A 14,398-nucleotide genomic window follows, 5' to 3' on the forward strand; every position below is an offset into this window, starting at 1 on the left:
TCACTTTGCAGTGGCGAGCATGGGCTGCTCCGTGTACCAGTGAGTCCCTGGATCCGGCATGCTCCCGCCAAGAGGCAGTGCGATGAACTGCGGGCAGGTGCCGCCGCCTGCGCCCACAACCCCCATGCCGACACCCTGAGGGTACGGGTGGTGATGCGTGTGGTGTCCCATAGCGTCAGTCCGCCCAATGTGGATCTCGTCCTCCTCGCCCTCGCCGGTGGTCTTGCGGTAGACGGGGTTGTCGAAGTTCATGCTCTTGGTGGAATTGCGCCTCCAGTTGCGCCACACCAGGTAAACTCCGGCGCAGACCAGGCCGAACACCACTGTGGCAACGATAGGAACTGCATGCGTTTAACACACAGCGGCAGGGACACGGGAAGGGGGGGGGGGCGGTCATTAATGAGGCATCACGAATCCATGGCATGAAATGACAGGCACAGAGAGGAGCAGACCAGGCATGCGGGGGACAGCGAGGGCAGGGGGGCAGCGATACCAAGGTTGTGTGCGGGTGTAGGTTATACCCCCAAAATACAGATTTTGACTCGCTCTGAAACATTTATGCGAAATGCCCAGGTTTGAAGTCAATTAGATTTAAACTCTCCTCAGGGAGCACAAACCTGAACTATGACATTATCACGCAATCTCTTGGCAATTCATCTCAGCAAATCTGTCCTCGAATAAGCATTTTAATTCAATCTCACTTTATTAAATTACACCATTAAAGCTCTCCTGCCTTACTGGCATCATTTTTTTGCTCAGTACTGGATGTTCACCTTATTAAGAATATAACGAGAATAGCCCATTAGAAATAATTGGCTTACTCATTTTGTTCAGGTTCATTTACTTCAGCATCATGTATTAGTGTTACAGTGATAATAGATGGACAGTCTGCAGGAGAACTTTCTCAATGTTTATTTTACTGCAGATTAGGGTTTTTGTTTTTTAAATAAAACCAGTGGTGTCAAACAGAACAGCAGCTGCTTTAATCCAGGTGAAAATACTGAGATTTTAACTGTGTTTTGCTTGTTGAAGGAGGTCTTTCTTTCTTTCTTTTTTTTCTTTCTTCCCTCAAAAACAAATAACCAAGAACACTCATATGTAGCAAATATAACAAATTGATGTGTTTATACACTAATGTGAGTTGCAGTTGCTCACATTTTCTGGCTGACAACCACCCACAAAACAAAAATGTGCCTGAAATGACGAGGGGGAATATTCATTAACTGATTATATTACTAATGCATCCAATGTTGATGTGTTAATGATGTATCCAATACCTCCTAACCTTTTTTAAATTGACAAAACAAATTGTTGATACTTTTAGATAAAACCGTATATAAGTGAGCTGAAATCAAAGACAGTCAGCAGCCACAACAATAACATGATGCTCACATTTAGAAGACTCATTATCGATAATTTAATGACATTAAAGTATCTAATTCAGGGCGTAACATTGGGTCTTTTTAAAAAAAAAAATTTTTTTAGTAAAGCCGCAATAGCTCTGCTATAACTCTGGAACTGGACGTTCTTCATCAGTGCTTCAACCCTAAGAAGCCTGTGAGTTGATTGCCTTGCTGTCTGATGTCAACTTGTCCGTTTGTTGCTCTGTGTTCAATTCTGTTCTCTGTTATTACCTCCTACAACCAATTGGTTCAAACACCTCAGAATCAGCTACAGATTTCTTCCTGATAAGAGAAAGCTCCTTCTCTAATCTGTCCCGTACGTCTGCTCATGTGGCTGACTCTCAGTACATTCATATGAATGTAAAGTGCCATATGATGGCCATGTTGAAATTGACATTACATTAATGAAAACAGGATTTGTAATCTAGGCTTTATTTCAACTACCTTTCAAACACCGCACTTGTGTATTTTTGCAGAATTGTACAGAATGTGATCAACACAACACTGTGTACAGTGTCTATCCATCAAGTGTTACATTCGACAACCGTGAAGATGCTAAAGTTTGCTTTGCGTTCTTGTGAGTTGTTTTCCAGATACAATAACAACCATCTGAAGCATAAACCGATCAGGTCTAGTTGTTGTGGTAGTTAATCTGCTAATCTTATTGCACAATAGTATTGTAACTGAAGGCAAAGACTGAAGGGGCAAGAGGTCTTTGCTGTTGCAGAACCCAACACAACAACAGTGTGTGAAGTGAAAAATGTGGCGTGGCAGCGATGTCAGGCGGACAGAAAATGACTCCTGAGGAAGCTCAGCGAGGAAGACCTGCAGGCCAGGCTTCTCTCACCCTGACACAAGCAGGCTCAGTGTGGATGGACTACAAACAGTGGCCACAGGCAGCAGGTGGACAGCAGCTTTAACGCAGCCCTGCAAGGCCTTTTGTTGTGGACAGACAAATAGAGACAAGGAAGCTGCAGGTGTCTTACCGATGGGGATGACCACTCCCAAAACAGCCACTGTCAGGTTCTCGCCCAGGAGGAAATGCTCGCTTCCAGCTGTTGGGAGAGGAAACGGGAGAAAGGTGTGAGAGCCAGAGGACGGAAAGACAGAAGAGTGAGGGAGGCTGAGAGAGAGTGGCAGGGTGCAGGATGAAAAATGTGTGAGAAAAAGAATGAAAGATAAGCAGGGCATTCAGGGAGGGCGGGGTGGCCAGAAGAGAGTGGAGATAAAACAGCAAGACAGGGAATGGGTGATCATGCATGCACGGCCGTGAGTGTTTTATAAAGGGAGAAAAGGTATACGACGACAGAGGGTGGCAATGACGGGGGGGGGGAATTATGTGTTTCTTGGCATTTGCCTCAGCGTGACCTTGACACTGGCCCTGACCTCCCGCACTCTGTCTATCAAAGCTCTGTGAGGCTCCAATGTCACCTTGTAGCTCATTTTCATACGTCGCCACTGTTTTATGAGCATCTACAGTTGTCTGCGCATTCACAGACATAAAACACACACACACAGACCAACTTATAGAGGAAGCAACAGCAATTTCAAGGTGACGTGGTTCCATTCATCACTCGTGTTACCGCCAGCTGACAGTGGTTGTTGGGGCTCAGAGATACGTCACTTTACTGTCATCATTACTGTGAGGAAGAGGCCGTTAGTCACATTATGGGTGTGAGCAGAATCATCGAATGTGCTACTTGGCAGGAGATGAGGCTGCTCAGGTGAGAGTGCCACTTTATCAAAACACTGCACACTATCCTCCGTCAACACTCCATTGAGTCTCTCTGCCCTTTCCAAGTCATGCAGAAGACCTTGGGGGACTGTAAGTACCGGGAGACATTGCAGCTCGAGAGCGAGAGATCTTAGAATCTGAATGTATGCCATTCTGCACCAAAGAACCCGAGGCAGCGGAAACAAAACATAATTTCTACTCCACGATCTACATACAGTGCTGCGAGACGCTGCTGTCCCCCGCAGGCGTGGTGGAGACCACCATGGCTGTGGCGGTGGAGTGGGAGCCCAGCGCCTTCGACTCCTGGGACGACACAGGCTTGAGCGTGCTGAGGGGCGTGAGAGGCTCGGGGGAACCGGAGGGAGCGGTGGTTACGTGGGGGGCGGCGTCCGCCTGCGACACGCCCCCCGAGGGCGCAGGGAAAACTTCTGCCACCGTCGGTAGCGTGACAGGTGTATACCCAGTAGGGGGCAGGGACGTTGTTGTCACGTCGTTTCTTGGAGCTCCTACAAAGAAAAGAAAAAAAAAAAAAAGCACACGATTATCTCAGGAAACTAAGTCATTGTGACGTGTTAAATCATCCACGAATGAGGTTTCAAACTATGTGCAGTGTATATTATCTATAAGTTTAAATATTCATGTTTGAATGAACAACCCACACTGTTCAGGCCTGCAATGGAAAATCCACAATTATTATTTATTAATACTTGGAGAAAGAAAAGTCCTCTCAGCTTGCTTCATTAGAACTGTGTGGGTGGGTGTGCTTCAGTTGATTGACGTGGCCTTTTAACACAACGCCAAAACTGCCAACACTTTCAGCATTTGTTGGCGCAGATTGCCGCGGAAACAAACAAATGTGTCATGTGTACTTCGGAAGCAAAAGAAAAAGAAAAAAAACTCAATACATTTTCATATAAAACACGGACAGGTTAAATGCATGTTTAAGTAACTCCTACAGGCAGAAAGCTCAAGTTTTCAGTTTCGAAAACACCAAAGTTTGGATAAGATGACCTTCGCTTGTCACGTTTCTTTGTTTGACCGTCTCCTGTTTTAGCAGGTTATACGATGAGGCCGCTGTGAATTTACACATACTTGGCGCTCATTATCAGCAAGCACTGGTCAAAGAGACAGGAGTGAATTAATTGAGAAGAATAAATAAAATCTATTTTTGCACCAAGAGTTTGTTAAAAGCTGTTTTTGTGGATCATGTGAAAACATTTTTTTAACACTAAATGTTCTAATAGTTTTACTGAGGGAGTTCTATTACAGTACAGAGGGGGTTGAACTATGACGAGAGTCAACTGCATGGCGCGATCTACTTTTAATTGGCCTGCAGCAATTATCAAGGTTTAAATGACAACACGAGATACAGTGGACTGTCCAATTGTATATTTCTCTGTATATGAGCTTGAGTAGGAAAATGTTATACACTTCTGATATATAGGATTAGCACATATTTACTGTCTTAATTCCATTACCAATTTAATTCCATGAATAATCTATCTTGCCTTGAATCGTAGTTTTTCCAATTAGTTTTTTTCTATCCTATTCCTCCCTTGTTTTCTTAACGGTACAACATTGTATTAACCCAATCTTGAAAAACGCTTTATAATTAAGATTGGCCTGCAGGCAGAAGCCTTCCTCGTTTGAAGCGGAATCAGATTTTTCCACAAAGAAAGTCCTGTAGCTGATAAATCTTCTCCCGGTGCTAATGATTATAAATACTCTCATTAGCCATTTTTTTTTTTGAAGTTCCTTTTAAGAATATTTTTTCCCTCAAAGTTTTAAAGCCTCTCACCTGGCACACAGGCCCTCATGTCAGGGCCCAGATCCTGTCCATCGGGGCAGGCACAAGTGTATTTAGGCGAGTGCTCTGTGATCTGTGGAGCTTTGAGACACAAATACTCACAACCTCCATTTGCCACACTGCCCAGATTACAGCTATCGGGGCCTGGAGACGGTAACAAAAACAAAGAGAGACAAACAACAAGTTTCACACTTTTTTGTGACAGGAAAAAAAAAAAGATGATAATTAATGCAACTCTGAGAGACACCGAAGAAAACTGTTGTGCTTTCTCGTCCCCTGCTGTGAGTACTGTTGAATTATCTTCAAACAAAGCTCATTACTCTCCGTAAACAAGTTGTTGCAGAAGACAGAAGAATAAAAGCTGACAACATACAGAAACCGGCTGTAAATATGAACCCACTTCACTGCGACTCTGCCAGGTGCAGATAAAATCTACCCAACATCCAACTGACAGCGATGAAACACGAGTGAAGATTAAAATATACAGTATGTGGGCATACATACGTTTTTGAAACTGTGGGGGAAATATAAAGAAAGACAAAGACAGAAATGGAAACCTTCAGCCAATAAAGGAGAATAAACTACTGTCACATACATGATTAAGAGCTCTGTTCAGTTCATTTCAAATCTGGATAACTCCGTTGGGGAAAACTGGGTTGGCGAACAGATGTGTGAAAGCACCAGGGCTCCTAATTCTGTGGTCATTTAAACACAGCAACGCGTCTCATCATCATTTATTCATGTGCCTGGGCTGACATGGACACACGTAAGGAAACTGGTCCTGGAGCTACAAGGATCACAGCCAGGTGAGGAATCTGATGTGAGAGACACACACAGTGACAGCAAACGTACCCTGAGGTTGTCGGAGCTGGTGGAAAACGACAATGTCATGGGGGTCGTTGAGGTTTTCGGCCAGCGCGTGGATATCTTGTCCAGTGAGCCGGTTGGCCATGAAGACCGCCGCTCTGTCTCTGTCTGTCCAGTAGATGCGATCCTGAGACACAAAGGATGTTCAGTTTGATGATCAGTTTGGAGGTCATCCACAGAGCAAGTCTGTCGTGTTGGACTTGAATACAAAAGCGCATATTGTCAATTCATGAAGCTGCAGCTCAGTTTAGAAATGCATACATTTATTTTTATATTTCTTTAACTTTCAAAAGAAGATTGTGCTGAAATGTTATTGATATGTTGGATAGAAATAACAGAGACAGAAAATGTCAGAGAGTCGAGACACAAGAGGGACGCTGAGGAAACATGACTTGATGAGGGAAATGAAAATGAGATGGAGTGAAATATGCGCCGACAAACATTTGTTGACACACTCTTGACAGACTAAGTCATCATTTGCAGAAGAGACTATTGCTAATTTGGCTTTGGATGCAACTATTATGAGGGGGTAATTGCATGAGGGAAATGCATTAGTAATTAATTGTAATTGAGGGTTTTTAATTTAGTTGAGCCACAGTGGAGTAGTAAACATCAGAGATGCCACACAAAAGTGACAACTTTCTGTGGAAGAAGAGTTCATCAATTCTCCCAAGATTTTATGTGTTTGGCACATCCACTTTGATCGCAGTGTACGAGCTTAAATGATTAAAATATATTCTATTAGGTTGCGAATATAGCAGCTCATTCAAATCTCCGTGTTGTTTATTAAATGAATATTTGTTTTGCTTCCCCTGTTTGCTCCCGGAATGAAGTTTAAAATAGACAGGTTCAGACAGGAAATTACAATTTTCTGCCGTTGCCTTAGAAACTAAGGCTCCAACAAGACAATGGGCCTAATCACACGAGTGCAAGCGGGTGTGGGCGTCTGTGCGCGTGTGGGTGTGTGTATCAGTCAATGAGTCAGAGAGCGATGGTAATTTGATGTACACTACAGTAAACCCCGCGTGGCACCAGTGAAGCTGCTGGACTTCGACATGCACAACAAGAAGGTCACCTTGTAGTCACAAGGTTCAGAAAGCAGAGAAGTCTCGGATCGATTGTGTATTACACCAGTGGGAATTTATCATCGTTTTCCTGGGTTGCAGTACAGCAAAGGTTCAGAGTGCAGAAAACCACCGTCAATGTTTCACCAATGGGGAGGTTAACACTAATAAATGTATTGTTCCACTTTAGAAAATGTGTAGATGGGGCAGAAACCAGTTCAGTTGTTTCTAATTTAGCCACGCATTGCACTTCCAATACTTTACTTTTGTGTCCATTTGGTGATATTTGCTTCTGCAACAGTCAGAGCATAATATTCTCATCTCCAACTCTTCTTCTTAGATCAAATACGAGTAATGGAGAGTGGAGCTTTCTTTGCTCCTTCTGAATCCAATTAAAACAACTGTTGGAGTTCAAACTGAAAAAGCCGCAGTGCAAGTTTAGTGATTGTTCAGCTCGGAAGTATAATGTCAAAGATTTTTGCTTATTAATGGCTGGCTGCAGATCCTGCGGTGACCAAGTCTGCGTGAGTTGTCGCGAAGAGAAATAAACCACGAGGTCTGATGCGGTTACCAATCTTTTTAAATCGATGAGTGAAAACAATGGGAATATTTCAAAATCACCATCTTACACAGGCACTGATATGCTTGAATTTGAAACCATGTGGCAGAAGACCTGCAGGACCACATTAGATTTAAGTTCTGTGAAGACCCCAACATCACGCACACACAAGCGCACACACGCACACAATCACACACACACACACACACACACATGGAAACTGGCTGGCTTCCAAATGCATTTAAGTGTGTGTGTTGCTTTAGACTGCTCTATACTCCTGATAGCGCTTTCTGTTTAGTATGCTCAGGAAGTCAATTCCACAGGGGGAAACAAACACAAGGACAACCACCAACTGAGCGTGCAATAAATTGAATTCAACAGTCATTACAGTCAGACTCAGTCAATCTGCAGACTCCTGCGAGGCTAATAAGAGAGATGGAGATCTGATGAGATGTGGGAGGCAGGATGATATCATGGACAACTGCCCAACTTCCTTACTGGGTGCTTTACGGGGGACTGGGATGAACATGAGAAGCAACAGACATACAAACCTCGAACACAGCCAAAGCGTAGGGGTGTCCCAGCCTCTCCGCAGACGACATGTGCGTTCTGCGGTGAGCTCCGTTCAGGTCCACGCTGGCTACCAGGTGGAGTTTCGAATCCACCCAGTACAGCCGTCTGTTAGCTCCATCTGGGAAGCATGCACACACATAAAAAGGACTTTCCCAAGCAGTGCAGACATTGATTATCTTTGTGGTAAGCACTCTTGCTCTCTGACCAACAAATCCCTCAAGGTGATATCGATCGCTGTTTAAAGTGTTAGATTTTCACCGTTTCACAACCACAACTTTTCCATGTCGATCTATAGTCTCTGAAGCATTTTCGAATATGACTTCAAAGTAAACATAATAACATCATTAACCCATTTTCTTTTTCCATTACATTCACCATTAGTCCATGCTATTTCAATTATTTTTGACCTTTAACTACAATGTGCTGATTAGGTGCATTTGGTTTTTTTTTTCTTCTTCTTCTCAGGACTGTTCTCTTGGCACATTTATAGAGTATAATTGCTATATAGCACAATGTATATGCATGCAAAAGGCTGCTCGCTCACCCAGTGTGATGCCGTTGGGCCACTCAATGTTATCAGCCACCAGCACCTGTCGGTCTACTCCATTCATCCCGGCCTTTTCTATTTTGGCTCGTGTGCCCCAGTCAGACCAGTACATAAAGCTGGAACAAAGACAAATATTTGAGTTAGGTCTTCAGTAGAAAATGTAGAAGATGTGATAAAGGGTGAACTCAATACAGTATTCATTTTATCATATAGTTCTAGTTCTGTTGACATTATTGTGCAGTAATTTATCTTTTCAAGTTTCATTGGGTACATCTCCATTTTGGTAAATTATACGTCAGCTGTTTTAATAATATCAAACAATTAATATTTTACTGATGTCAGAGCACATTTGAATCATAGTTCTTCTGAGTTGTTGGTAGAAAAACGAATCCCAGAAATACTAAATAATTCTTCTGTGCCTCAGCCGCTCACCTTGCACCGATTGTATAATGTTGGACCACAACTCAAATTGGTGAAATGATGACAGGTAGAGGATTTGATGAAACCATCACCAAACCCGCTGCTCTTGTCTGCGGAGGTCAGTATCTTAAAGGTAAATGGTGAAGTTGGTCAAAGCCCCACCTCACAACATGTACGACCGATAGGACTGGATCTACTGCTGACAGCTTGTTGCCATCAACGACAACACCTGGAGTTGGACAGACAACCCGAGAATATAATACGTCTGGCCTCTGACTCTCACCGGCATGTAGACTAATAAAGTGGTGCTGCTAAAAGCAGCCATGGCAAAATGCCAACACAACATTAGGACCTGCTCCTTTAATGCAAGTGAAAAACTGTATTTTCACCACGTGTCACACAAAAGACGTCGTAATACAGTTTTGATACTTGAAAAATATACACTGGTAAGTGTTTAAAGGGCAAAAGGATGGACAGAAAAAAATGGGACAGATGTGGATTACTTTAGAAAATAACAGAAAGAAAGAAAAATCTTCTACATTTCTGTGCTCTTAAAACGTGCACACCGAAAAGGTACTTTACTTTACCTCCGTCAAGTGCACTCAGGAGCTGTCCGTTCAGCACCACAAAACCAAAACAACGTGTAGTTATTTTATATTTGATAAACTTCACCAGTGAACTTCACCAGGTAGCCCTTGCAAAGACTTTTCAAGTCCTTGGATTTTTCAGCCAATTCAGCATATTAAACTCACATTGTTATTATGACAGCTATATTTATTTTTACAGTGCTCTGATAAATTGGCTTACTGGGGTGCATATATTTCTTTCAAACTCATTTACTAACCTATTTAATTCAGTTATTGACCTGTCTGACAAGTTGTCAGATTTATTTATCAACCTCTAAGCAGAGATGTGCGTGATAACAATTTAAATACATTATGTCTTGATTTGTAACTGTGCATCACGTTTAGCTGTTGTGGTTGTTATCATTTATCTATTCAGTGTTTGTGGATACTTTGCCAAATGGAAATTATATTAAACTGTATGGCAATAGCAGTGATTTGTGGTAGGCTAAAAAAAAAAGAACGTTGCATTGGAATTCAAAAGAGGTTTTATTTCAGCATAATGTGAATGGTTATTGGGGAATATGAGTGAGCAATCAAAACAGCAAAATAAGCCATGACTTACTTTCATTTGTATGTAAATGCTTAAGACAAACATCAAGTGAGTTTTCCTGCTTATATAACCGTTATCATGCATCATTGTGAACGTTCTGTATGTACTGGACTCCTGCGGATGCCGTTATGATTGAGTCTGTAATGCCTGTTCATTTGAGTTTATATTTGTTATGTTATGTTTGTTTTCATCTGCACAATATAAAAGCTGCAGAAGCACGGGCCAGAACAGATTCGTAAAGCCTCTCAGATTATCAGCAATCACGCACAACAGAATTGAAAAAACTATTGAGTCAGGATTGATTAATGGGCTTGTTTCCCCTGATTCCTCCATACAGCTGGAGTTTACTTACTGTATGCTAATCGATGTGGTCTCAGGAGAAGATTATGTTTATTCAATGTATGCGTTCCAAGCAGAATTCATTTCATACAAAAAGTTTGAGGTCATTGCATTATGTAAAGGAGAATATCTCGTATAATCTCAGCCTGACACTATTCAATGCTGACGTACTATAAAGCCAAAGGAGTAATTAGCACAGTTTGTGAAAATGGAAGTGTGAGTCATTGATTTCTCGTACGACGCTGATCAAAAAAACACAAGCATTTACTGATGACAGTTATTGATTGAGCTATTCAAAGCAGTAAAATACTAAGGATGATATAATAAGGTCAATCTTTGATTTTTGCGCCTGGTTTAAAGTCGTTTTAAATTGTGCTTCAGTGGAAAGAATCACACACTCTTGTCGTCCATCCTTACCCATAGTGAGGGTCCAATGCTATGGCACGAGGCTCGCTCAGGTCAGTGTTGATGAGCACACGTCTTTTGGTGCCGTCCACTGAGGCCACGGAGATGGATTTGTCCCCAGAGTCGGTCCAGTACAGATTGTGCTGGAGCCAATCTAGAGCCAGGCCAACGGGGGTCTTCAGGGATGACTCCACCAGCAGCACATGCTGGGCGGGGTCGCTGGCTTCATGGATGAAGGCACTGCAAAGCAACCAGAGGGGGGGAAATTAGATAAATAGAAGGTACATGGTATTGTGAGATGTGAGTGGTCAAATATAGTCAAAAAAACAAAGCAAATTGGAGGATACTGGCCATCAGGAAGGTATCATTTTGTAATAATGGCTTTATGTGCACTATTTTCTCAGTGAATGGCACCGGAACTCTATCAATTTAAAATACAGATTTTTAGAGATTACATGATGATTTGAAGACAGTAAAACATTTAGCCTTGACTAGATTTAACTTCAAATCAGCTTGAATGTTTGCTTATGGAGAGCAGATAGTCCATAGGGTACATTTGACTTGATGAATTGTGAGCGGCAAACTCAAGACAAGCAAACGACTGATGTGTGTGTAAATTCTCCACTGTGCTGGAAAGTGACTGCACAGAAGAGAGAATGGTACCGGTACAGGAGCGATAGCCTTGGGCCACACGCTAAGCAGGTTCATCTGGGGGTTAGTGCCCTTCTTAGGAGCACCACTTATCAGAATAGACAAGGCCTCACTCAGGGTTTGCCCCGCTCACTAATGGTTTGGCCCCACCAGAGGTGTGAGGCGAGGGCAGGGCATCTGTGCTCCCGAACAGGAATTTCAATTTCACTTCCCCCAGAGACTTTTTCCTCTTAACTTCCATTTTATAAAGAGAACAGAGTGCTCCAATTAGAGCTGGCTCTGGGGAGTACACGTAGTTGGGATAACAATAGCAGGGGTGAAATCATTGTAAAATAATAGCAGGACCGAGCCCTCATCTCCGCTGATTAAATTTCAAGAACATCAAAAGATTACATTTTTTGGTACATCAAATGCGGGATGACTTACATCAGACAGCAAGAATGTGACATAATGTTTGTTTTTAGAATCAGAGGCTCAACGGTGGAGGAGAAACGGGTGAACTTGTCGTATTAAAGTGGTTCATCTTTGTAAAAATGACTCACAGAGCAAGCATATTCACACTGAAACCTGTAAAGAACACATAAGAGACTAGGGAATATGTGTAAGTACATGAAAGGTGTGTAACATTTATAGTTAATGTTGATGTGCATACACATGGAACTCCAGGAGTCCATTAAATAGAAAGCACTGGAAGTCCTTGAGGTAGCTGAAGCACTTGAAGCGTATTACGGCGAACATGTGACATAGAAGTCAAATAGTTGTTGAGCCCGTTTAAAAGCTCCTCGAGAGACTAATATAAAATCAGATGTGTTGTGTTCCCACATTTGAGCTTCATTAAAGAAAAATGAGACCTCTATTCCTGTACCAAGCCTCGGGCTTTGAGCAAAAACTTGTGATCTAAATAAAAGGCCAACAGTATCATTGCAAATAATTTCTTTAAAGGTTCCATCAGGTAGCAACATTCCTGATGTACGTCATCAACACATGTCACTGGTGATTTCAGGAAATAAACCAGACAGACAACGTGGTGCAGCATTTGACCTCCGTTGCTGTCTCTTTGATTGTCAGATCATTTTCTGCTGTATTTCTATTGGTTGTTGGCAGCTGTAGCTTGTGGCAGCAGTCACACTGCACGGTGTCGTGACAGAGAAGAAATGTGTGACACTGTTGGAAGATCTTCTCAGGTTGTTCTGTGGTCGTGCAGCAGTGAACCGCTCTGATTGTGATGGACCACTAATTTCAAACCACATCTTTCATCTGAGGCAGCAAAACTGCCTGATAGCAGCCCTAAAAATGGATCTCTGTAGGTATTTGATGTTGGTTTCACCGGTGAGTGACATAAACTAGATTAGGAGAAGGAGACGCTGGCAGCGAACATGGACGTAAACAAAACAGCCCGGAGCTTCAAAGACACTCACAGGATTATTGTTGAGAATGGCATATATATATATATATATATATATATATATATATATATATATTTTTTTTTTTTTTTAATTCAACATAAAACTTGTGTGCCAACTGTAAAGAACATTTCACGAATTGTTCTCGAGATAGAGCACTCACATAGAACGGATGTTTCATCATGTCTCTGGTACACGTGCACAGAAATGACAGAACTCGGATGTTTTGGCTTTGCGAGAGAATTTCTAAAATGATACAAGGTTGACAGTCGGAACCACCTTCTCTGTTCTGTTTACCTGTAGATTTTGCGGTGAAATCGATCACACCAGAAAACACGATTGTTGGCCACGTCCAGGTCCAGAGCTACAGCGTTCTTCTGCGTGGACACCACCTGGCTGTAGTCCCTCTTCACCATGTCGATGCGTCGGATCTCGTGTCGGTTGGTGAACAGTAAGTAAGGGCTTTTCCCTGCATCAAGAAGAACAAAGGAAGAAATTATTGTTTCAAAGTGTAAAAAAGTCTGGGACAGAAAGTGGCTGAGCAAAATATAAATCCAGTTTTTGGTGCCAGAACAGGGACAAATAGTAATTGAGCATTAGTAGGAGGAATACATTGGAGATTAAATCACCTCCATGATTGCACACTTAGAGTTGGGTCTGGCAAAAAGGGATCAACTCAGTGTCTATCACAGGCCATGTAGACAAAACACTACTAATGTGATTTGAATGAGGCAGCAAAAGCAGCATATTAAAGTAATGTAACCTTTTAAGTGAGCTTAGTAGTCTGAATTGAATGTATCAAGTGCTGTGCCTGCTCTTTTGTCAGTATTCAAATGCAAAACATATCATATATAACCTGATTACAGCAGAACCCCGTATTTAACAAGACTCATGTTTGGAGAAAAAAAAAAGGCCTGGCTGGTTTTTTACCACTATATATGGTTTGCATATACTGCACACATGCTTAACCAGCGCTCTCCGTTACAAACATTTTTATTTGGATTATTATTGGTTTGCACAGGTCTCTTGCCTCTCCGGTTGTCCTCTCGCTCTCTATGTCTCAAACAACCATTCGAAGCATTTGAGATGCAACATTTTGAAGCATTTGAATGACTTGTTAACAACATTACGAAGCACTTTTAGCTTGTTTGTCTTCATTCTGGTGATCATCAAATCACCATTCTCTGATGGCTCAGCATGTCTAAACATCAAATCCAGTATGTTCCTCATGCCTGTGAGGCCCCTGTATTATTGTCATTTAGATGTTGGCATGTACAGGATGCTGTATATTAAACTCTGATTATATGACATGCATTTAATATGTGATACAACCAGGGGGATGGTGAGACACAACAGAGTAAAAAAAGCAGTCAAATACATTCAGCACAGGACCAAAGTGCCTCTGTGGTAGAACTGTTGACCCAGATGGGGAATGCAGCTTGTCAGAAA

At 42.2% G+C, this 14,398-nt stretch overlaps 1 protein-coding gene across 1 annotated transcript in view; it reads right to left on the reverse strand.

Moving 5' to 3' along the window:
• LOC308135604 (low-density lipoprotein receptor-related protein 8-like) overlaps nt 1-14,398 on the reverse strand; it is a gene marked incomplete at both ends in the record, with an annotated part of 83,980 nt that continues 69,582 nt past the window's right edge. Inside the window, 9 exons of the mRNA XM_080503676.1 lie at nt 1-341; nt 2,390-2,458; nt 3,354-3,644; nt 4,937-5,089; nt 5,798-5,939; nt 7,987-8,126; nt 8,553-8,671; nt 10,908-11,135; nt 13,247-13,418. Of these exons, the coding sequence (XP_080359802.1) occupies nt 1-341; nt 2,390-2,458; nt 3,354-3,644; nt 4,937-5,089; nt 5,798-5,939; nt 7,987-8,126; nt 8,553-8,671; nt 10,908-11,135; nt 13,247-13,418 (1,655 nt within the window). The remainder of the gene's footprint in view (nt 342-2,389; nt 2,459-3,353; nt 3,645-4,936; nt 5,090-5,797; nt 5,940-7,986; nt 8,127-8,552; nt 8,672-10,907; nt 11,136-13,246; nt 13,419-14,398) is intronic.

This window comes from Blennius ocellaris, assembly GCF_963422515.1.
Source record: "Blennius ocellaris genome assembly, chromosome: 10".
Classification (NCBI taxonomy): domain Eukaryota; kingdom Metazoa; phylum Chordata; class Actinopteri; order Blenniiformes; family Blenniidae; genus Blennius; species Blennius ocellaris.